The sequence below is a fragment of the Scleropages formosus genome, chromosome 17, assembly GCF_900964775.1.
Source record: "Scleropages formosus chromosome 17, fSclFor1.1, whole genome shotgun sequence".
Classification (NCBI taxonomy): Eukaryota; Metazoa; Chordata; class Actinopteri; order Osteoglossiformes; family Osteoglossidae; genus Scleropages; species Scleropages formosus.
This window is the reverse complement of record NC_041822.1, coordinates 21342531-21368219: the sequence shown is the minus strand read 5'-3', so window position 1 is coordinate 21368219 and position 25689 is coordinate 21342531. Positions and strand designations below refer to the sequence as shown.

Sequence of the window (25689 nt, the reverse complement as noted above, 5' to 3'; positions counted from 1 at the left end):
GTAGCAGGTTTGGCCAGAGCCCACTGTGGGGCGGGTCCAGAGTTCAAGTCCTGCTTGGGGTGCCCTGCAATGGACTGTCCCTTGCACCCTGTGTTTCCGGGATAGGCTCCGGCTCGCCTCGGGACAAACGGTTGTTTACGTTGGTCACATTTTAATCTTATATTTAAAAATAAAATCAAGTAAGTTCCTTCACCTAGACATTGTCTCACTGTATTTCCGCGTGAATCTCATGCGACAACAGGTTTTACCTGCAGCTTCCAAGGAAAGTGCACTCATCACTTTGGTGCTGTGCCAGCTTGCTCTGCTTTTAAATCGGCAACAAGGAAGAGCAAAAATATGCCACGGGCCATCCCCTAGACATTGTGTCATAAGCGACATGTCTGATTGGGTGAGGCTTTTCGGTAAGTCACTATTTGTGTTTTTGTCTTGCCTTGCTGAAAGCCCCACCCGCATCATTGACACACCTGATACTTGGCCAATATGCAAAATCAGAGAGCATTTAAGGTTAGGCTTATTCAACACTCTGCTTGGTTTCTTTGCACTTAAATATGTTACCCACATCGCAATTAAGGTCACGCATAGCAACCAGGTGCCGAGGGAGACAGGCTCCGAAGCGTTTTTCTTACAGGCGAAAGGACAGGAAGAGAATGAAGGGAAGAGATACAGACACTTCAAACAGCCTCAGTGCTCACATTCGGCCCCTCCAGCTGTTAACTGACACGCCACATTAAGGAACGCACCCCCAAGATTCTCCTCCCACCAAGCAAGGGGAGCCTTGCCAAATATCACCATGGTAAACATCTCAAAAGCTTCACTGCTCCAACGAGCGACCACTTGAACTGACATAGTTTTCAGTAATTATTTTTTTCACTGCTTTTTTTCTCCATACAATAGCTTTTTTGCTTTATGAAAAGCCTAAACAAAGAAGTTATGGCTCTAGTGTCAGAAAATGTTTGGTTTCGGTAAAGAAACAAAACAGAAAACATGATATATGAATCAGCATAAAGATTATTTGTAATTATTTGTAAATCGCTTTGGAGAAAAGCGTCTGCTAAATAAATAAACGTAAATGTAAATGAATTCCAAAACTACGTATCAGTCGGGATGCATTGCTTGGATAAGGTGAAATATGAAATCCGAAATGTGAAGGTCACATTTTTGAATCCCAGTGTTGCTGTTGCATCCTTGATCAAGGTGCTTAACATGAATTAATACAGTAAGACACCCTGCTGTATAAATAGGAAAAACATTGTTAAGTTGTTTATCTAGTACCATTAGGTTTAGGTAAGATAAAGGTGTCAGGACAGAGATAGATAGATAGATAGATAGATAATGGACTTTGATAAGAATGTCAAACAAGGCATTAAGAAATATCTTGCCATGTTGTGTCGAACTGCCTTGCATTGTGAAATAAAGCTTTAACATTCATCCAAAAGTATATTGCAGGCCAGGTGTACCTCTCAGAGTGCCCAAGTACCTCATTTGTCACGCAGAGTTGAAAGCAACCCTATTTCCCTCCTGTTCTTGCGCGTGGTTAAAACACTTGGGTCGAGACACTTCAACCGAAGGCTCTACAGCAGCCTGACTGCAAGGGGGAATTCAGGCTCCCAAGCAGTTCCTACCGCCTGGCTTGGGCGCTCATACTGTAGGCCATTTCTGCGGCATGTGGGACTCGCACCCATCTTCCAACCACACAGTGGCCCACAAATCCGTGACAAAATGAAGACAAAACACATTCCAAAGTGATCCGCATATACAATTAAAAGCTGATTAGAAATAAATGTCCAAACTACTTTCGACAAACACTTAGTCGCTTCTGTAATAAATCAAAACAGATCCTCACATACATTACAATTAAGTTTTAAGACCACTCTTTCTATGTCATTTTCAAATATTTATCACAGATTTCAACTTAACGTAACTGTGATTCCCGCTAATGAGCTAATACCACAAACTCGAAAGATGAGTACCGGAATGGCTAAGCACATCACTGAAAGCAGAAACGAAGATGGATAGTGGAAAAGAATAAATAAATAAATAAATAAATAAATAAATAAATAAATAAATACAATGAAGTCGGTTAAATGAGAATGTTCCTGGGCCGCAGGCGAAGGAGGACTGCGGTCGTCTCCGGGGGAGTTACACAGGCCGCTCGTACGCAACTCTGGCCAACCATTAAAGTGCTTTATTCACACAGTATGTCTCACAATGTTCCCCTCAGACTCCCGAGTTTGCTGGATCTGGGAAGAAAAAGCTGTCAAACATGATTTTTGTCCCACAAGCCAATCAGTGGTCTCTTTCAGCCTTGGCCAGTGAAAAGAAAATATTACGGCACAATAAAAGATGGAAGGGAAAACAAAAAAAGTGACCGCGGTGCGATGTGTTTTTTTTCTCCCCCTCCCGTTTTTACTACTATTGTTCTTAAGTTTACAGAGTCTGTTCCTTATTTTCTCTTCTTATTCCTTTACAGCAATAAAAACAGTTAATTCGGCAAACTGCTTCTCGGCGACGTGGTTTCCCACCGTGGGGCCGTGCCGTAAATCCCATGGTTACACGATAACCAACGCGTGATGAACTGCATTTTCTGACATTTTGTTTTTTGCCCCTTACTACTTGTAATTCGAGGTGGGCTTTGAGCCGTTGAGCCTTGTGGATCTTCCATGCAAAGGTTTGTCTGCGGGGGCCTTTTTAGTGCCACTTTCCCCTCTGTTAGGCATCTCTCCAAAAGTACAAGTACCATTTACCTAGCAGATGCTTTTCTCCAAAGGAACTTCCAATGAGCTCCATGCAGTATTATCAGCACACACACCTTATTCACCACGGTGACTTACACTGCTAGATACACTACTTACACTGGGTCACTCATCCATACATCAGCGGAACACACTCTCTCTCAGACGCTATGGGTGAACCTGAACAACATGTCCTTGGACTGTAGGAAGAAACCCACACAGACAGAGGGAGAACATGTAAACTCCACACAGACTGAGTAGGGATTGAACCCATGTCTTCTCACACCACCCAACCACTGTGAGACAGCAGAACTACTCACTGTGCCACCATGCATAAGACCTCAATGTTTCATCTCAGTTCAACACTGCGCTTTCAAAATGACATCTGGAAAGTTCTTCATGTAAAGAAGCAGGTCAATTTGGCTACTTGTCTGACACTACGTTGCGATAAATGCCATCGGCTTGTGGGACCAGCAAATTTCACACTGTCAAACGTCAATAGATTATTTGTGCTATCATTACTTAGAAATAGTGCCCAGGCACTTTTTGGGGACTGTATACTCTTTTATTATTTATGAAAATGCCCACATGCACCAGTCCTTCCTTACATGTTATGGATATTATACATTAATCAAACCCTCCTCTAACAAGGACAAAGTGTATAAAACGGTTCTCTTCTATCATGAAACCCCCATTCACATTTTACGTTAGTCCTTCTGTGTTATCTGCATGAAATATCTTTTATCACAATAGATATGTTCCATGACATTGTTTCAAAAATATAAATGTCCTTCTGAAATTTAAAAATAAAAAATAACGTGTTTGTAGATTTGCACAAATTAGTGGAATGCTCACAAGAGATTTAAGTAATATTTAATAATAATAGCAATAAATCACAAAAAACATACACAGAAATAGCTTTCCTTCATTTTCAGCTGCATGTCCTGTGCAGGGCCATGGTGTAATAATAATAATAATTTTTTTTCTTTGCAATATCTGCAACTGCTTGCCCCGAGCGGGGTTGCGGCAAGCCGGTGCCAACTTGGCAACACAGGGCACAGGGCTGAAGGGAGAGGGGACACACCCTGGACAGGACGCCAGTTTGCCCTAAGGCACCCCGGGTGGGACTCGAGCCCCAGACCTGCAACATAGCAGGCACAGGCAAAACCTGCCGTGCCACTGCGTCCCCCGTAATAATAATAATAATAATAAGAAGAAGAAGAAGAAGAAGAAGAAGAAGAAGAAAGTTGGAGAAATTGAGATTCAAAGTATTCTTTGCTGCATGATGCATTCTTACAGTTATTTTTTGTAAAAATCTATCAAATAGTCACAGTTCTCTTCTTTCAAGCTAGTGATATCGAAACCTGTGCATTCAAAAAACTTTCACTTTTGGTTATTTGATTTATATATGGATGATTGTAACACAACTTGGTGCCGTTGACAAAACCAGCAGCTGATCGGTGTTGCTGAGCGCCGGGTGGCGCATTCTGAAATGACCTCACAAAAACACCTTTGGTGGTTTGATTCTGCTGAAATGACATTACAAGAGAAACACACACGTTTCTGGAGGCCTGCTTAGCCACTGCTGACATCCTCCTGGCAGTCAGCGGAAAGGGTTCGCACGCGTCTCACTGCTGGATGTTTATATTATCTCTTAGGTGTACACAACTGATGGGTGTCACTGGTAGCTAAATTAAATGTTTCATGTTCCACTTTTGGCAGAACGAATATTTAACTCAGGAATGTTTCTATGGTAATTTGCTATTTGTAGGATTAGTTTTTATTTACTTTGCAGTGGTTGGCTCACTTCTGTCAATCGTTTAGTAGTCACCTGCCTCCACAACTGACACATGCACCAGTTTGCCCAGTCGAACCTGAGTGTTCAAAAGGTTCTGGGTCACATCCAGACACAAAAATATGGGTTATTTCCTTGTTAAAAAATGGAACAAATGTCTGCCCCACCCCTCCTTTCAAAGACTATCCCAGCACAGTGACAATGGATTTCTTACTTTCCCAAATGAATCTGTCTGTGATCCCTACCTGTGGCAAACCCGAATTTGAAATGCCCTTAAGTTAACCTGCCAATTAGACTGTTGAAATTGCCCTTTTCCTCTCTGGAAACTGCCAGGTCTAATCCCACGTACGTACAGTACGGAAGCTTTCCAGCCAAAAACTTGGACGCAGCGCAAAAAAGGAATGGCCAACTTTTATTATAAGGAGGCTGCATTTCGTATTTGATTAGGAAGAGACACACAAACACGCAAGCGCAGAAGCACAAACTTCGGCCCAAGCATTTTCATATAGAAGCACATCCAGAGAGCCGCGAGAGAAAAGAGACATTGATCCCTGCGGATATTCTGACCTGCAAGCAGCTCCAGCGGAGACCACAGGAATTGTTTATCGCGGGGGAATCTCGATAGCTAATCCGAAGCAGGCCTTGACATCTCAACATGTTCGAAGTTAAGAAAGGCTCGAGTGTCCATTGCCCCTGGAAGAGACACGGGTCATCCTACGCCCTGCGCCCATCTCGCTTCTTCTCGGAGAGGCATCCTGCATTGGCCCCCAAGGTCAACGTGTGCATTGTCCCATACCTTATGCAGGAAAAATGTTCTCTTTGGTTCTGGAGTATTTACGACTTCAGTGGCCTTAATAATTAACAGATCGGGCTTCCCTGTTTTCCTTTTCTCTTTCAAAGCCATGTGTCTGTGCCTGTGTATCAAAGGCTTTGGGAGAATAATTGTTGAAATAAAAAGAAAGCAACCAGAGACGAGTGGGCGATCAGTGTTTGTAGGGTGGAGTAAGACTTTCCACTGCTGCTTGCCAAAAGTCCATTAAATGTTATGGGCACGTCAGGGTGCAGGGGGAGTGGCGCTGGTCAGCTTGGAGGTGGAGACGTGACATCTGTAACGCTGCACAGGGCCCTGTTTTGGAATAAGGGAGCCAGTTTCAAAAGAGGCCATCGAAGTTGACAGCCAAGACAGCTTCTGCAAGGTTAGCAAACAATCAAGGTCCGGGAACCTTGATCTGAGTTGCTGCGGAGAGGAAACTGCAATTACATGCGAGTGGATGAGCACGGAATAGCGGTCAAAGTGGCTGAAGACTGTGTACACTGCAGTGACCAGAGGACAGTGTCTCCATACAAACACTGGGTTCTGCCTGCCAATGAAGTTCATTTTGAGAAAAAAATGCACATTGAGGAAATTTAGAGCAGTTAGTCTCCGGTGAACACCAACACCTGATGCTGACTGAAGCTGATGACCGCCTGCCATGACAGATGAGATGTACCTATGTGAACTGGGACATCAAGTTAACACTCAGCTACAATGTTATGATGAGTTGTAAATTGACTTTACAGTCTTTTTTTAATCTAGAATGCCCAAGAGGGGTGGGCAGCCACTGGCACTTGGACCCCCAGAGGTTTTTTTCTCTCTTGACTTTCAGTTGGGAATTTTTTGTTCCGTTCCTCCATGGCCAGTAGGCATACTTATAGCTTTAGTAACTGTATGGATTATGTATTACTCTGGAATGCAGTCAACTGTCTTATTTGTTTACTTGTCTTATCCCACACCCAAAGTCCTGATTATGAGACAATGCATAGGAATCTTTTTATTTACATCCGTTGACACGGCCACATTCTTTTCAGTGATATTGACAGCTTGATTTAGTACTTGAGTATCTCAGCAGGCTTGTGTTTCACATTCCCTTCATCCAGTTTTTCTGTCATTATTTGGTACATTTTTTTGCAATGCTAAAAATAACCAAATATATTTTTTGAATGTTTAATTTAATTCAATAACTTTTAAAGTTTTCATAATCTATTTTACATAACCTGGATTTCCTATAAGCATTATCGCTCAGGACAGATCCTGAAGAACATTACATGAAAGGGTTTCTTTGCATTTCAGAATACACACATGGAACTGAAGACAAATTCATTTGGAATGTTTGATGATTTCACCCGACAAGCTGTGTTCAAACAAAACACATATTTCAGGTATGGTTGGCAAAGCCACACATTCACTCCACAAGGGCTCAGCTTGGGAGCTGTCTCCACTGTTCTGATGAGATGATCCACTTCTCAGTAGGGAGTGTTCTAAGCAAGTTGACCTTCGATCTCCCTGCAGGACACTGTCTGCTGCTTGTTCATCAGCATCCTACTTCATAGTCCCAACAATGTAAAATGATACAGTACATGTGGGTCAACCACAAAACATTGAAGCGGCAACTCTGAATCCTGTCCATGTAGTATAATGTTCTGCTCCTATGTCCTCCTGATTTGAGAGGGTGAATCCCTGCATTTAAAACATAGCTGAATCCCTGGTACTGCACTGTAGTGTAAGGTACAGTATTGCTTATAAAATTGTGCTATGTATATTTTAAAAATGTTGAAGGTATACTAAACGATACATTCCCCTAGCTATAGCCCAATGTCTTGCCTACCTGTAGACAGCAACATTAAAAACATTGAAAAGTCAGTGTGTACTCTGTGCACTTTAATAATTGTGAAAATTAACATGTAAAAATGATTCAGTTCTATCATTAATTTAAATGTTAATAATTCTCAGATATTTGTCACTGAACAAAAAACTTTAATTCATTTCTCTTTTCCTCTTTTGTTATTTTTAACCACTGTTTACTACGGCAACGAAAATAGTTCCCAGATGAGAGAACAGACGATGACAAAATAACTTTATAAATAATTATAACATTAAATATAAACAGCTGCACCTGAAATGTGGAGCAAACACGATCTCTTACATTGATTTGTTATTTTCTAAATGTAAAATTAAAACGGCAATGGCACGGTACATCTGGGAAGCTGACAAAAAAGACCAGAAATTACATAGTGAGCTTTGTGCTGCGGTTAGTTTGGATCTCTTGTAACCTGGTCCAACTTTCTGAGTACGGAGAGGACTTACTAAGCATTTTCAGTCCAACTGTAAAAATCAATACATCTGCTTAAATGATGACACAAATGCAAGAGAGAAGCATAGGGATTTCAAAAACAGCTGAGACGAGACAACTGTGGAGAAACGAGGGTCGATTTTGGGAAGTAAGGACAGGGAAAAAAAAAATGTTCTTCGGTGCCATAGATCCCCTCCTCAGGTTGCGGTAAACTAAAAAATCCCCCTAATAAAATAATGGATGGCAGCATGCGCTGAAGGCCGCTTCTTTAAGGAAAGGAAAAACACATGCCGCGGAGTGTGGCACAAAAACTCATATTTCATGCATGAAATACAGGAATGTTAATAAGGATTAGAAACATACTTCAACCAGGCTGCTTTTCCTCTATATGGCCAGTGGTGATTTCCACTTCCGGTAGACGATAAGACTCAATTTTACTTCTGACAGCGGTAACATCAGAAAGATGGACGGGTTTGCAGGTGATGCCTGTCTAAGCATATGTTTTCGTTATTTTGCTACAGTACGTATGTGTATACATTAACAGTATATTTACTGTACCTTACTGAAGAAATCATATTTTGAATGCACCCCATTTTTTTAATCTTTACCCCATGAGTAGCGACTCGTCAAGTAGGCCTCGACATGGCCTCACACTCTGTGTAGTGCTTCTGGTTACTGTAATGCAGATACAACCATAACAGAAAAAAATCCCACTGACTGAATGTTTTGTTTCCTGGAAAAGATAGGCCAATTAATCGGCTTGCATTCTCAAATGCGACAACATGTGTAAGCCTGCACTCACGCATGTGCGGCACAGATGTCTGTGCAATTTGTGTGTAACCGATAGAGGCGGTCGACTGGATGTGTGTTTGACCTTCCAGAATCTTTCACGGGAAAAATCACAGACGCACGAGGCTGCCTGTAACTCGCAACCCCCTCCTTCCAAAACTGCCTCTACCCCTTGCCACCCCAGCGGCTCACACCTCCTTGCGGAAACCAGTCACTCAAACACCCACAGCTGTAAAGTTATATTCCTTTAGGCAAAACAGCTCAGTGTGTACATTTATCATTCACATCATGGAGATGGAACCATCAATACATAGGAAGGGGGTCAAAGCCAAGTTTGCAACTGTATGCAAATAGGGGGTCATGGATGAATTCATCCCAGAAGGAGAGGATAGATAGAGCACTTGAGAAGAAAGCAGCTGAAACAGTAGACCGCCTGTTAAGCCTCTTCGGTCCGCTTGCAAACACAACACGGAGGCACTTAGAGATCGAAGCGGGCCGCCTTACACTGACACCCTGATGAATACAGCCATTCTGAGCAGCAGAGTTTCATTTTCATTTGCGGGGCTCGGCGTGTCACTTGGCTTGACACCCTTGCGCCTCCGTGTCCCGTGGGCACTGGGGTGAAAGAAAGGCAAACGAGGAGCTGACAGATACGGGATGGACTGGACCTCCAACGGATGGGGCCGGGTGCAGAACCCATGCCCAAAATTCCCTCTGTAGAAAAGTCAGGATGTAGCACTCATCTGAGTCCCAGCCGTGGCTGGAGGGGCCAAGAGGGGATGTGTGGTTACAGTGGCATGTACCGCCTGCTGCCTCGAGGGAAGAGCGGCTGGGCTGGGGTTCTGTCCAACAGCTGGCAGGACCTAAGACCAACTCCACAAACACACACCCTCGGCCCAGCGCTGTGGTCACCCAGGCAGCTATTTTCCTCTTCACAAAAAACAAAATCCTCACTTGCAACAGTACCCTCCAGAGGCATGAAGAAGAAGAGCCTAACTTTCGGCTCTTCTTCATGGGATATTCCAGCATGCACCACGTAGGTATCACAATGTGTAATGTTACTTTGATTAAAAAGGACTGTGCGGAGAAGCAAGTCGCATAGTGGCTACAGTCACCGCCACTTCACTCAAGAGACATAGGCTTGAATCCCACTTTCTGCTGTAGTACCCTTGTTCAAGGTACTTAACCTGCTTAACACAGTGGTATAAGGGAGTAAGTCAGTGCAAGTAACCCAACACTTTCAACTGCTTTGGAGAATCGCATCAGCTAAATGAATAAAGGTGTGTGCTGTGATTACAGCCCAAGAACATGGGTCTTACCCAAAAAAGCATGCCTCGGAAATCTCATGCTACTTTGAAAAACTGCCAACCATCGTTTCAGCTCAGAAGCTGGGCTCTTACAAGGAAATTCAATTATCAGTCCAGGGGTTTTGCACATCTTGAGAACCTCAGGGATCTCACAAACACACCGAAGAAAGGAATCCTGCTCGTCAGTTTTTTTTGCAAAGTATTTTTGATTAAAAAGCCAGCCCCCCTGGCCCAAAAAAGGCAACCCGTAGACTCTGTGGAAGCAGCGAGGCCTTCCCTGCTGGGTCCACATCGCTAGACTGCAGCTTGGGTTTCAACACAGAGCAGATTTGCCCCGTGCCTACAACTCACCCACTGCGGAGCAGCAACAAACCCTCACGGCTGACATCAGACAGACAACCCTCCCTGGGGGGGGGTTGGGGGTTGCCTGCTTAGGTAAACCCTAATTCCTCCCCCCCCACAGCTACCAGCAGGGGGCAGTTAAGAGTACAGCCCACCGAGATGGATGGCCTGTGCTCTCCTTCACAGTGCTCAGTCTGCGGACAGACACATACCTCATTCACACGCCTGTTTCTCTTATATTCAGAGCCAGACTCTCATGGATACAATGCTGTCAGGCCTTGCTAAAGCAGGCCCTTTCCAAGAATGCAAAAACTGTGACAGTCCCTGCCCCCTCCCTTGCAGGTTCATGCAAAGCTAGACTATACATTTATCTGATGCTTTTCTCCAAAGGGGCTTACAATTATTTACCCATTTATACAGCTGGGTAATTTTACTGGAGCAATTTAGGGTAAGCACCTTGCTCAAGGGTTCTACAGCTGGAGGTAAGGCTCAAACCTGCAACCTTTGGGTTCAAACTATTACTATGCTATCCACTGCTTGAAATATAATCACATAATATACTTAGAAGATTGTCAATCAAAGTCGTATGAAGTGCTGAACCAATTATAAAAAAAGTATGTCAATAAGAATCTTGAGTCACTAATGAGATGATTTAACAATAATAGAATGTAAAAATAATTCTTGGAAGCGATAATGACTTAAATGTGAAAGAATGCGGATGAAACACAATTCAGCAAAAATAATATGCCCGCATGCATTTTTTACCACTTAAGGACTATGAAATTCCAATTAAATATTTATAATGCATTTCATGCCTTTGAACTCCACCTCTTAAAAACATTCATACGAATCCAAGCACAACAAAGCAGAAAAGTACGTGAACTAAACTTCCTGCATCCTCCCATTTCTTTTGAAGAGGGCTTTGTCCAGCACTGGGAGTGCTGCTCCTGTACACATATTTTGCCTCCAGGTAAACACACCTCGAACTTTCACATTGACAGAAAGACACGCACAAGAAAGCTTACTTCCTTGTTTCTGGGGACCAAGGAACCTTCCACAGCGGCAGGACTTTGTATAGCTGGTTAATAACGGAGTCAAATCCAGCCCGGTCTGATCCGTCTTACATCAAGTACTCAGAATCCTAAGCATGCAATATCGGTGGCCCTATGCAACCCCACCCCCAAAAGGGAATGGCCTAAAGGCTGGCCAAGAGGATGTCATGTATGACTTCAGTTTCTAACATACTTAACAATTTCCACAAGCAATCTTCATATCTAACAGAAAAGAACCAGATCGCTATTTATAGAAATCCCAGCCACAGATCTATGTTGTCCCTCAACCTTTTTTCATAGGGAACCAGAGGTGCTCGAAGGAGACGGGAAAAAAGAGAAGACCTTTCAGACAATGAGACAGCTGAGCTTCTGTTCAATGTGGAGTTTCGGTACATGCATCATATAACTGGAATACATGATAATAGGCTTATGATCATGAGCTTACTCAAACCTGTCTTATGTGGCAAACAGAAAAGCATCTGTCCTGTTTGTATTACTCAAGGGTGAGAAACAGGAGCCATACTATAGATACTGACACACCACCCATTCCGTATATCTTCACGACTTCTTCACAAAATCAAAAACAGCTGAAACATCCACAAGATGAAAACTGCTACTAAAAAATTGAGATTCTTGTATTATTTAGTATTCAAGGCATGTGCAAATAATACTAAAGGGTTGCGCAGTTCAGTTCAACACTTATGTTCTCTCTTATTTTGCATTGAAAACATCCGCCTCCGGAGACATGAATCTCCTTAAAAATCACATTACAAATAAATCAGAATCCCTGTTTTAAGTCATTCCTGATATGTTCCCATAATTCACTCCTTTATTCTGCCTTTCCAGCAGGTGGGATCATTCCACTGTGTGAGAGAGCAGCAGAATTCCCCAGGAAAATGTATCTTGGCTGTTTTCGGGAAAACATTAAAATTCGGGATGGTCGAGGCGGTAGGGAGGGAAAAAAGTAACAGGCAAGCGATCGGTATCATCATCCTGATGGAATACCTTTTATATATGAGCTCTCCAGCCTCCCACTACCCCCCACTCTCTCCACTTCCACGCTAGCGCTAACATAGCCCTCGTGTCCTGTGGATTCCTTAAGAAATCTGGGAGTCTAGCTCCTACTGAGGCTGGTGTCATACTCCTTCCTGTCATCGCCAAAAGCCCTGCAGATCCCCAACATCAAACTCCCACCACCAATGTAACCCTGTCTCCACCCCCTGCACTCACACACTCTACCTCCACTATATATCTTCCAAATATTTCCCTTTGTCTCTTTCTGAAGCTTTCATGGGTCAGGAAACCCTGAGCACAAATCATATGAGATGGATCTGTGGGGGTGGCTAGGGAGGCAAAGGATGAGGTGAAACTCAATCGGCAACGTTTTCTGCTAAATGTCCCTTTCCTTTGCCAAGGCAGCGATCAGCTGGAAGATTCGGGCAGAGCAAGGTTAAATGAGCTAAATGCTGTTCTTTTAGTTTACTTAAACCTTTCCCTATCCATCCACCGCAGCAGCTCCATGGGGGCAAAGAATATTCAGAGTTCCTGAGAACCTGTTGTGCCCAGGCTCAGGCTGTATCCCAATGGCTTGGCCAAGCCTTCTCCTTGACAGACAGGGAACACACTAGATCTTGTGGTCTCTAATAAAAGAGAACTGTTGGTTTCACCCTGCTAGGTGTCCTCTCTCTGACAGAAGCACAGCCACTTTGTCAAGGAAGGCCGAAATATCCAGAACACTGGATAGTTTTTGCTGCTTGTTCAGAAGCCACATTTGTGCTGGCTGTGTGGTACACAGAAAAAACCAAGAAAGCGTCTAATGATCTGGAGGGTTCAAGGACTCTCACCACAGAGGATGACATCATTTGCTAAAGACAAGACCCAAAGTGCTGGGTTAATGTTCCCTTGTGAATAAACTGAAACCACGCATGAAGTTGCTAGAGGAAGACATACAAAAACACATCAGACAATACACTAAACCTGCAGCCTTCATTTATTTATTTTCTTTTATATTTATTCATTTAGCTGATTCTTTTTTTAAAGTAAATTAATGTGTCAAGTTACTTATTTTATTTACTGTTTTATACAGCAGTGAGACCTTGATCAAGGGTACAACAGTAATAGACTTGATTTGAACCTGCGACCTTGGAGCGCTAAAGCAGCAACCCTAGCCACTATGCCACCTACTGCTCAGTAGCATGCTGCAGCCGGGTTCATGATGATCAGCACTTTGTGGAATTGGACACAGGTGAAAGTGCACACTGTATTTCTGAGCTGTTTCATGGCAGTGCCTGTAACAGTTGCTGATATGTTGTTGCTCAAGAAGCACTTCCCTAACCCTAAAGCTAGCCACCCAAATCATGTCATGTGATGGGAGAGTTGTATGGGGCACAGGGCCTACCCAGTTCGGGGACCCACCTGCCAGCTCCACATTAGTTCTGACTGAGGAGAGGTCAATGAACAGAATGGCTGGGGAGGGCTTGGCGAGGCACGGTCAGAGTAACAAGATTTGTTTCAGTGCATCTGATCTTCAGTCTAACAGACTTCCAAACAGTTGGACAAGTAAATAAAGCCCCCCAGGGGACTATCGCTTGTCATGGATTACTCACAGGGTCTTCGTGGTGGGGGTGTGGAATTCAGACACTGGTGGTGTCTGGCCAGCATGGCAGAAGAGGGCATACAGGGGCGGGTGTTGGGGGGAGGAGGGGGCTCTCGAGCAACTGACAAAGTTTATTCATTTCATCCAGGGCTACACCCCCAAACCAAAGCGAGGGAGCTTTCCTTTGGCATTCTTGGAGACCACAGAGGATCTGCTTTCTGTCTCCATTCCCTGATACCCCCACCCCCCCCGTCCACCGGTAAACCCCCTTGGCCCGACTCTTCCCCTTTGCCTCGTTAATTTTCTCATTATTCCATTTTTTGTACGATCAGCCGTGCCCCCGTGCCTGTCCTCCGCCACTTGGCCGGGTGAGTCTAGGTACAACTCCCTGCTCTCAGGAGTTGGCTCCTGTCCACTCAGAGGTATTCATCAGAAGGTTCTACATGCAAGGCTGAGCCTGCAAATGGGTAGAAGAAGAAGAATAAGAAGAAGAAGTTGAAGAACAAGAAAAAGACAAAGAAGAAGAAGAAGAAGCCCTGCAGGCATCACAAGTGCTACAAAGTGTGCGTACAAATACCTGAAATCGCAACAAAGCAAAACGTAAATGGCGTATGATTTCTTAAGCGAAGGTGCTAATGCCTCTAATCTTTGCCGCAATGTTTTTCATTCCGGGTTTAAAAAAAAAAAAAAAGATTAATCTCTCTAGTGTGAAAGGAATATCAGAAGAGTGGCAAACTGGATATGTCACTGAAATAAAAGAAACCGGCTGCTTGCAGCGAACTCCAACAAACAAAGCCTGCAGCTAACTACCAACTTGGCGTGAAAAGGTGCAAATTCTTGACACAACATGATGTTTTGCCTATTAAAAAGGGGAGGGGGGCTGCCCCATGAGATCAGTCTCATGCTCACTTGGCTGTGGAGGAGTGCCGGGGAGCGGGTGGGGGTGCTGTCAGTGGCAGTGGCATTATAGAGCTCCATGCAATTCCACACCATTCTTCCCTTTTTTCTGCGCTTGACACGAATAAGGGGATTAGGGCCTGCGGTTTCCGCTGACCCTTCATTGGGGACAAAGCAGCGGAGAGCTTAGTGTCACAGTCCGTGATAAAAGTGCGGCTTTCTGTCGATCATCCCGTGTGGAAATGCTGCTGTTTGCAGCCTAATCTCATTATGGGATAAAGAGGAGGCAGTCGAGGGGCGAAAGAAGACTTGGGGGCATTTTCTCCACTGTCTTTCAAAGTGTGACTGTCAAGCCGTCCTGTTACCAAACATGCAGAAGAAATTACGTTAACGCAAGACACCTCCAGCAGGCAATGCGGTCACATGCTGAACGTAGCAGGAGTTTTAGACTGGCTATCTTATTTCTACATGTAAAATTGCACAAATTCAAACAATCCTGCAGTTGCGTGATTTTTGACAATGGAAAAAATAACTAAGTTGGTTGTATTGTGTATTTCCTTAAGACTCTTGCCCAGTGCTGCTGAGGACACTAGACTGGGGTTGGTTTGATGGGTAAATACGATGCTGCATCTGCTTCCCCATGCCTGGGTGGAATGTGAAGCCTACATGTAAGAGCGTGCTGCGGGTACCTGGTCCTCGGGCAGCAATGCTTGGCACATGGGTGCCACCCCGCTCTCACGTTCCTGAGAAAAGACAATGTTCCTCCCAACTGCGAGTCCCATTCCACACGCTCTCTCGTGACAAACTTAGAACTCATTCCATGTGCTTTCTCAGTCACTTAAATCCTTTTGAATTGAATAAATAAATGTCCTTTTCCTTAAGGATGCACAGAAAAGGGAATAAAATGGACTTTTTTTCCATTGGTAGCTGTTAGAAGTCAGAAAATATTTTTCTAATCTCATCACTACATCACTAGCGGACCCCATTCTCATTCACCTCCATACTAAAGCCACCACTCATTTAGCCTATGAGATATTTTTCTTCCTCATAGCGTCAAGTGTAACTTGCAGCTATTTACACATATTATTATCTGTAATTAACGTAAGGAATGAGATGCTTTAATTGTAATTTTCCATTTATTTTCGCTGCAACCACATAACTGCAGTACATCACTGATCATCACAGTAAAACCAAAAGAGGATGAAAACATGTCAGTGGCATTTCTAAGCTTGTAACTAGACATGATTTTCATATTGCATTTTTGGTTATCTCTTGCTTGGGTGATACATCACGGTAGCTCTATGAAGGTAGGATTTAGGAAATCAACGTAAACACCACATATCAAATCTTTGAGCTCCGCTGGTTGCTCGGTGAAGTTTCTGCGATGGGCCTAAAGAGCCCTGGTTGCCATCCTATGCAGGGTAAATCAAGGTCCCATGTGCAAAAACAAGCAACAGAGCTCTGTAACTGGTCCACCTGGCAGCGAAAGATTTGTTCGCATATAAACAAAAGCGGTCTTGTCATAAAGTGCTTAAGCCAAGGGCTGGCCCAGTCCTTAAAAGAGCAGATGCCTCTAATAAATGCAGCGAAATGAACTGAACTGGATTTCTCTCCAGCCAGTGCCTGAGTAAGGCTGAAGAAAGAGTAGTTAGCACACTGGATATTGCGCTGGTTAGAATTCTGGTTAGCATGCTGCTAATGCTAGTTAGCCTACAGCCACACGTGACGGAAAGAGTTGTGACAAAGGTGATCCAAAGATGACAGCACTATACATAGCACAACATTTAACATGACTTAGTCACTCCCTTGCCTCGTTAGGGCTAGAGAACGACTTTTTAGCACGCGAGTTAGCATGCTGGATAGCACATTAGTTAGCATGCGACAAGCATTGAGCAAAGCACTGTTACCTACATGATAATGCTGTAGCTATCAGCACAGTACCTTATTACAGGAAAGCAATATGCCATAGCTGAAGCTCTATTACCTTCCAGTTTTTACGCATATTATATATCATTAAAGTATATCATTAGCATGCAGAAACAGAGTCAGTTCTACACCTATCCTAACTGTAGGAAGGTCTTGGCAAGTTATATACTGTATAGTGAAAGAAAAAAAACTGTTACATGATCTATACATACATGTACATGCATAATTGATAGAGTTCTCTTTTCCTAATCTTGATTTGGCTGATTTCTTTATTTGTGTTACAGCATGTTTGGCTAATCAGAATTTTAACAGTAATGCAGAAGAGGAAGACATCACTGGAAACACTCAAAGCGCGACAGAAGTGGGCTTTCTGAAATATAAGCAGTGTACCAATAGCCGCAAGCTCCACATGAACTCATAAAGTAAACGTAAGTAAAACAAAGCATGAGTTTTCCAGGGTCAAAAATGGTCTGACACACAAACAAACATTAAAAAAACCCAAAAGACTTATATTTCTAAGAAAAACCCCCAGTGATGGTATGTGTGTGACTGAGATGACGAATGAATGCTTCACACAGGGGACTGCTGGGACAGGGAAGGCCGTGTTGATCTAGAACCCAATACTTCCTTGCAGAGGAACCGGTCCAGCTGTGGGGCTGTACTGTAGTTGACGCAACACGATCCCCTGTATAGGGCTGTCGCACCTCGGATGCGTTGCTCTGCAGTGGCCCCACAATATACTCTGGATGTTCCCTCTGTTGTTCTTCCGTCAGAAAGCAAACTCTTTCGCTCAAAGTAAAAGCACAATTTTACAACTGCTCACTTTCGTTTTTACACCCTTTTTTGGAAGCTGAGCCAGTTAGGTTTGTGTCTTACCAAAGGGTCCAACAGGAGAGACCCAGCAATGGCTGAATCCAGCTTCCTTTTGCTGATAAGACCACAACTGCTCTTTCATCTGTGACGTTCCTTTTCTTCAACTCAACACCCATTTATGAGAAAAAGAAATCAAACAACCTGGTATCAACCAGTGACCAGTGTGTGTGTACGGGGGCGGGGGGTTAATACGCAAGTGAACAGGGAGTGCTTTTGAGAATGGCACTGGAGCTGAACGGATCCACCACTCCCACTATGTGACCCGGCGAAGGAGAAGCGGAGGATTAGGGCCACATGACAAGGCACTGCCCATGCGGAGCGTGGATGCCTCCCCCCAACACCAGCGCTCCTGCTCACACAGTGTGACCTGTGGATGGGGGAGGGGGCAGGTTGGAATCAGAGTCCCTGCACAGTGATCCCTCGCTCATGTAGCCGGCACCGAAAAAGCATGTCAGCATTAATCCAGCCAGGTCCCCAGCACACCTAATTAAAAAACAACACATCACACGAGGACACACTAATGGTCCGAAAAAGAAACCCATCAGCACTGCTGGGAACCGGCCCGCGGTCAGGATTACAGGTAAATTAGAGTGCTTTTGGGAATTTCAGAGGCAAAAATGCCTGACTTCCCTAACTTATGACAAGAGCATAAAAGTCACATAATCCTCACAGAAACCACTTACTCTGCCATGCTAAAAGAAAGCCTCTCGGGCCACAACCAGGGAGCTTCGAGAGCCTTCTGGACTGAACCAGTGCATTCTCCACCTGCTCACCTGCCATACAGCTAAACAAGTGAGATGAAAAAAATATCAACTCGACACACAGCTCTGAGTGCGAGAACAACGATTCCAATCACTATGTACTATTGGAGGAGCCCAGTACATAAGTATGAGTCTTATAAATTCAGCTCAGGGTGGCTGTCATTGTGTACCTTGTCACCACAGTGTCCACTGGGATACCTTAATCCAGCATTATTAATACCTCCAAAACCTTTCCTTTTTCTTTGAACCGAGACACACTTTAGAAGTGACAGCGATCTAAACACGTAAGTTAATTTTGCAAGGGCTTCTCTGAACTGGCCTCGGGGCAGAGGACAGGGGTGTTGCCTTGAACTCCCAGGTTCTGGTCATGTCCACGGTGTCATTTTTTTCCTGCGTTTTGCAATGTTAGGCAAAAGAATGTCTGATATTGTTTCATAACCAATGTTCTTGCTCCCTACACGACCAAACCAAAAAGTGGACTTTTAACATTTAAAAACCAGTCAGTAATTTGAATTGTAGTCGGTTTAAGACAATAATGATCTCTTAAACTGACAACAAATAACAAAAAAAAAACAGTACAGATTTTTCACACATTAAAATTACTGACTTTTTTCATAAAATTTCAATAATGGGTTAATTCTCATGTCCCTATTATGAAAAGGAAATAGTGACACATTGGACAAGAATTCCATGTGGAGAGGAAGTGCAGTTCCAGTTGGGCCTCTACACAGCATCTTCCCCACCATTTCTTGGTTGCTAAGGTAACACAACCGCCCACCACAACGATATCCATATCCGCTTACCTAGTCTGACCTGGTTTTACTTTTTCAGGACTTTCATTATGTGACCTACTGACTTGATCTGATTTCTGAGTATGTGCTTTTGAGGAAGCATGGCTCCAGACAAAACAACGCACAACCTGGCATTTGCAAGGTTGTGTCTGTGAAATTTTTCGCTTCTGCATGTTTGCAGTGCCTTGCAAACAGGCCATATAACTGCTGAACAGAATTTAGCTCACACAAATAACTCAGTTTGGTTACACCTATGAAAAGAAAATGCTTTGCATGACATGGGAATGTTGAGTACACCTCGGGAAATAAAATACTTGTTTATTTTAAAAACAAAATTATCAGTCTGAGCGTGAGGTAAACTAACACCAAACAGAAAAGGAGTGATTGGTGGCAAAATCTGAAAGTTATTCATTAAAATATAACCAAATATAATGACTACACTTGCGTTTCAGTTGCAGTGCAAAAAAATCTGATTTTTTTGTTGTCTCTCAATTGTTTTCCTTGTCTTTGATTGAAAAAAATCCTATCCAGGCATCAGAAGAAAATTTTAGGATTCATAATATCCGAACAATACCTATAAAATGTCATTAATTCATTAGCAAAACATATATGCTTCATTTGCAAGTTATAAACAGAGCTGAACACACATTAAGGGTTTCATACTATCCTGATTCTCATCCTGTTCCACAAGCTGATCCTTTAAATTACAAAAAGCGAATTGCGTTGGGAAGCCCTATGGGACGCAGTTCGAGGAACCTCGACAAAAATGAAACAACCCTTTGGAAACGGCATGCAGCAGACAGTGGGAAGCCAGTGAAGCACAAAGTGTGTCAATTCTGTGATTTACGGTGCGGGTAATTACAGGGTACGTCTCCCTTGTTTTTGCAATGTAATTGGGTACAGCCCCCATCAAGGCCAGGAGCCTCTCCCCTCGCCAGCAGCACTTTGTGGGTTGACTAATGTGTCCTAAATGAATGCCATAAAAGTCAGAAAGGTGTGAATTACATTAGGAAGCATCTTCAAATAGATTGAACACATTTCTGGTCACCCATTTGGTAATTTTTCCATTTAAAAAAAAAAAAAGAAAAATCTATTCAGAGAGATCCCCTATTGGGCTTTTCCTAAACTGTTTGCCTACACAAGTCAAGTGAGGATCTCTAATGTGTGGCTAATTAGAGCCTGGCTGTGATCACTGGGCCACTCGGCCATGAGGCAGCTGGGACACCCTCTGTGCCAAAGCCCACAAAGGGTTAAACATCGCTAACGGACCGCGTGCAGCCAGGGCACACGGAAGCCACCAGGAAAGCCACGGGCAGGCGAACACCAATTCAGCATCAGTACAAGACCAATTTTTTTTCTGACATATATTAATGACACGAGTGAGGACTCCTCCATACCGTTCAAGTTTGCACTCCTTAAAAAATTAATGGCCCAAAACTGCATTCCGTGATCTTTATAAATATTTCACACTGACTTCACGTCTGTGAAAAACTTACAAAACACTTGTCATGCTACTTGCATGGTTAGTGCCGTGTGGTCTTGGAAATGTCAGAAATGCAGCCTGTCATTTGCATATATACCTCATACTTTCTAAAAACTGATGAGGACTTTAGAATAGGGCTGGGAAAAGGTTTTTAAAAAGCTGAGAAAAGGAGGTGATTTTATAGTCCTCCCTCTGGAGTGGCTCTGGTAAATCCACATGCAGCAAACTGTGATGGAGGACCTCCCATATCTCTTTTTCACATCCTATAGCATGAGTTCTATACACACACACACACACACACACACACACATACAAACATGGGCATGAATGTAAAACTGCACAGAGAACATAAATGAGGCCAAACGTGAAAAAAAGACAGAAATGCTCTGAGCTGTTCGATCTGAGCACCATTTGCCCCCCACCCCCCACCCCATGTGAGCGGCGGTCGGCGTCGCCAGGGCAATGGAATCCAGCGAGCCTCAGCTATGAAATTCACATTGTTACCACAAACTGCTCACGGTCATGTCGCGGAGGTCGGTTGAATGGTGAGGAGAAACGGGCTGCAAACGCATTACATGTTTCCCTTTGTTTGTGTCCAGGAGTCATAATGTTCCCTCGAACCCCTGACACAAAAAGCCCCTGAAATGCCCATGCAGAGAAAGGCAATGTGAGGAGACCCCTGCGGCCCACAGACTACCCACAGTCCTGTGTGGAGATTTAGACCGTCCACCCGGAGAGCACACCTTGATTTATTATTGTTATTATGTCCAGTGTTTCCACAACCATCAGACAGCGACCTGCGGTCCTTTGGAACTTAAATGTATTTTTACCTTTGCACTTGTTGATATTGCACACCCACAGTAGGGGGAGGGGGGGTGCACAGTAACTCACTTAAGATCTGTGGAAACAATAACACGTCAGGCCCCGGGTAATGACACACGGCCACTGGAGGAGTGAAGGAGCGATGGAGATGGAGGAGAGATGGAGGAACCCATAGAGTCTGGACCAGGCCTGCAGCTGCCTGACACCCCTGAGTTCAGTTCTCTATACGTCTCTCCTGTTTTATCCCCATGTTTCCATTCCATAAATAAAAAGTCTGAAAAGCATAATCTGTTTTTTTTTTTTAAGATAAACACGATAATTTATAGATACATTACCTAGTTAGAGTGACGGTATGGTATACCATGGTAGGAATACATAATTATGGTGGTTTCACCCCTAAATTATAATAGTAAGTGTAATAATAATAATAATAATAATAATAATATTATTATTATTATAAATGTACCATTGGAAGTAGTAGAAGTAATCATATTTGGAAATAATATGACATATTCATAAGAGTACAGAAATAGTAACAGTAAATAGAAACAGTAAACAGTAAAATCACATTTATCTAAACATATATTATCTATAATGCTTTCACGCGCGGTATGTATTATGCATGTTTAAACGTTATATATTGCCCGTTATGCACTTTTGCTGCAATTATTGTATTTATGTACAAAATCAAGGAGATTTATTCTATAACATGCATATTTAAGTACATAAATTCTTAAACAAGAGGAAAAAGAATGTAGATTAAACGAATCCAGGTGTTAAGAAAGAAACTGCCATCTGGGTTTGTTAAATTGTTGTCACAGTAACTGTGAAGATAATTATGATCATGACGATCATATCAATAACTCACGCAACCACCTGCCTACATGGTTTAAAAAAAAAAATAAAATGTAGAACATCAAAGTTATATTTTCCCAAATTCCTAAAAGTTATGTAGAAAATAAAAACGTGAATCAGTTTGTGTTAAATAGAAAAAGACTAAATAATAAGCTACGTATTTCCAAAAAAAAACCTTTAATATTTAAAAATAATTGTTTGAAAAAATCGAAAAATATATACTAATTAAATTAACTTTTTAGCTTCTTAAATACATCCCAAAAAGTATTCCTTCAATCAAATGTGAAGATGAAGTGTATATTTACTAGCATACATTACTCTGAAATGTACGTGCTTCCATGGAACTTTAGTAATAATAATAATAATAATAATAATAATTGATACCTAAAACTGTGGGGGAATATTACTATATATTAGAGGACATGGCAATAACCATTGGAAAAATGGTTTGCCTTTAATTATTAGTTAAAAATACGGAATGTTGTATTAATGATGAATCAATGGCACTGCGTTCAGGAGGGAAAACGGTTGTCTTGTTCATGGTCACCGATGACACGTCAGTGTCAGGAAACAATGCGACACACTGAGTCCTGGACAGATGATGGAACCATCCCACACCTCCACTGTCCAAGTGTCCAACACCACGGTGGAGGAGAACACAACAGCAATGCATAATAGTCCGCGTAGACATACCAAAAAATAATTTACTCTGCCACTTAACACACCTCTTTTTTAAAATGAGTATTTCTAGGGCTCTTGCAATTCAATTGATTTTGTATAAATGAAGACCTAACATTTTAACACACTGAGAACGCGACAGAATTGATTGGAAAAGGGCTACATGAAATCTTGAATCGAATGTGATACACGATAGTTAAAGACGCATAATTACAAATTGTTTACAGAAAGAAGTAGAGTAAAAATAAAAATTAAAAAATTAAATACTCGGATGAAAGCAGATTCGTATTCTGTTTGTGTTCATGGATAAACATATTAGGGCCTAATTTGCTTCAAACGAATGATCCGATTTTATTTCTCCGAAAGTTATTCAAATATGAGAGGTTTAAGGGCACAAAAAGGGCAAGAAAGGGGTGCACTTTGCCAGTGAATTCTATCTCTGTGTTTGTGTGTGCGCGTGTGTGTGCGCGCGTGAGCGCGCGTGCGTTTTACGCGGAGACCTCAGAATTCAGAGTTAATTTTGATGTTACCCAACCCAACCCGCCCTATTTTAAAATCTAATTTATTGTCTCAGCTTGTTATGATAAAGAATAAAATGCTTGAAATTACTGATCGCTTTGTTTCCAAAACTTCCAAAATACAGTGTTTGAACACAAGCAAAAGGTCCCATAAGAAAACACTAAATCATACACATCTGCTTCTTTTAATATAATAAGAATCATAATAAAGCGTATGTCTGTAATAAAAATTTACTCCGAATAACTACTGCAGATGTTTGTATCAGGGGTGTTTTTACCTAAAATGACAGTTTCCAAATTCCTCCGCATAAAATTGTGCAAATGAATCACGGAATGGATGATCAGTTCATGTTTCCCTTTGAAAAACACCAGCGTGCACAAGAAGAAGAAGCGGCTGCGACCCAACATCCACCTGTCCACCTGTGACATGAACCACGGGGCGCTCTTACTGTTGGTAGTCGTGCTTGCAGTAGAGCTTCCTGTCCCGCAGATAGCAGCTCGTGCTGAGCGGCTGCCGACACACCGCGCACTGCAGACACTCCTCGTGCCACGAGGACTCGTTCACGCGCATCAGGAAGCGGTCCGAGATGGGTCTCTGGCACCCCTCGCACACCGCCTGGTGCATACACTCCGTGCCTGTCAAAGAGGCATAAAACAAAACCTTTAGATGGACCCTAAAAGCATAAAGTAATAATAATAATAATAATAATAATAATAAGAAGAAGAAGAAGGACAATGGCAATTCAAAAATAATTCACACCTGTAAATTAACTAAACAAAATGGCAAACTAATCTGACTTTTCAACTGCATTCTAATCTCAACGGGGATGGAAGATATCCTGTATTAAAGGACAATTAAATTGTTTTGTTGTGTTAAACATAAATGATGCTGCATAATTGTGGTCTACTATAAAATCAAAAAAAAAAAAAAATGCTGTAGTGGGACGCAGTTGTGGACAGCTGGAGATAAATAAACATAAGTGTCTTTTCGAAGAGAAGCGGGGGACAGGTTGGGAAGTTTGTGGGACGTGACATTCCCTGAAAACTGGAAAAGTGACACGCGTGAAACGTGTAAAAGAATTTTAAAAATCTGGAGGAATTGGAGCGGCATATTACAACTACATAATGTGTTTACAGATTAAGGTAAATCTAAAAATAGGCTACCTGCAGAGGAGGAATAAGGAAGACTTCGCAAGGTGGGCGTTTGAGTCTCGCGATTCTTAAACGTGTTATATATTAATTGAAAAGGGATATTATTAATGTAAAATCCATTTTTTTGTGAGTAGCCCGCAAGAACCAGAGGGACGTGCGTGGAAAAACTAAAAAAGCGAAATCGCTTCCCTGCCTGTATTGCCACTAGAAACGCCAGCACAACCTATTTTAGCGATGCGTTCTATTTTGGTGTTTTTCAGTTTTGGGAGCTGCACGCGCGCGACAGCCGCCACTCACCGAGCATGACCCCCAGGGCGGCCGCTCCGGGACGCAGGGGATGATCTTCCATTTTAATTCCGTCCAACATCTTGCTCGAGTCGGGCTGCTGCCTTGCCGTGAAACACTTCTCCACACACTCCGGACCTGTTGCAATATCCATATAAGAGCGCACAGTCACAAAACCCGTCTGGCCCGTCCGCGTCCTCCCCAGCGCGCGCCGCGGCGTGCGCACACGCGCGTCCCTCACAAACACCAACAGTTACACCGAGCACCGCACACACACAAAGTAGCTGGAGGACCGGTCCGGTCCGAAGCGCTGCGCGTAGTCACCTGTTAGATCGAGCGACACCGATATGTCCTTCTTTTATTTTTCTTTTCTCTTTTTAACCCGGTCGAAGCGGTGTGCGCGCGCGCAGCGCGAGAGGCGATCGGGTCACTCGAACGGCGCGGTAAATCCAGGGGGCTGGTGGGGCGCGAAGATGCTCCGGAGTGGACTCTCAGATCACTGTGCCATAGAGAGTCCCGAGCTCAGATTGAGCCGAGTCCGCGCGCCTTCCCTCCCCCTCCCCCCCCCCCCCCCCCACCACCAGACCGCCTCGCGTTTTTTTTTTTTGCCCAGTTTCCTGACATTTGGACGCTATTGGTGCGCGGCTCCTCGGTCCGCCTCCAAAAAGTCTGCAAAGTGTTCAAGATGTGCAAACACTGCAGACACTCACTCGTGCCGCAATCTGGCGAGTGATTCAGGCGTTATCTAAAGCATTATTATTATTATTATTATTATTATTATTATTGCAAATAGTGAAAGACCAAACAGGAAGTACCCACTTGGGGAAAAAAATGTGCATTTAAGCAATTTATTATATAACTGCAGCCCCTTAATTTAAAATAAAGTTGAATGTCGGAAAAATGTCCGTTTGAAGACAAAAAGTTT

The 25689-nt window shown here is 43.1% G+C and overlaps 1 protein-coding gene across 2 annotated transcripts in view; it reads right to left on the bottom strand.

Annotated features, from left to right (window-relative positions):
- Positions 1 to 25290, bottom strand: part of lmx1bb (LIM homeobox transcription factor 1, beta b) — a 65742-nt gene extending 40452 nt beyond the window's left edge. The window contains exons 1-3 of one of the 2 annotated variants that reach the window (XM_029259537.1): positions 25089 to 25290; positions 24777 to 24902; positions 23777 to 23963 (exon numbers count right to left, since the gene is read on the bottom strand). In XM_029259537.1, coding sequence (XP_029115370.1) covers positions 23777 to 23963; positions 24777 to 24846 — 257 coding nt within the window. In that variant the 5' untranslated portion in view covers positions 24847 to 24902; positions 25089 to 25290. Of the gene's footprint in view, positions 1 to 23776; positions 23964 to 24776; positions 24919 to 25088 lie in introns of those variants that run through there. The other variant, XM_029259536.1, reaches the window with a different exon arrangement.
- Positions 25291 to 25689: the final 399 nt, after the last annotated feature.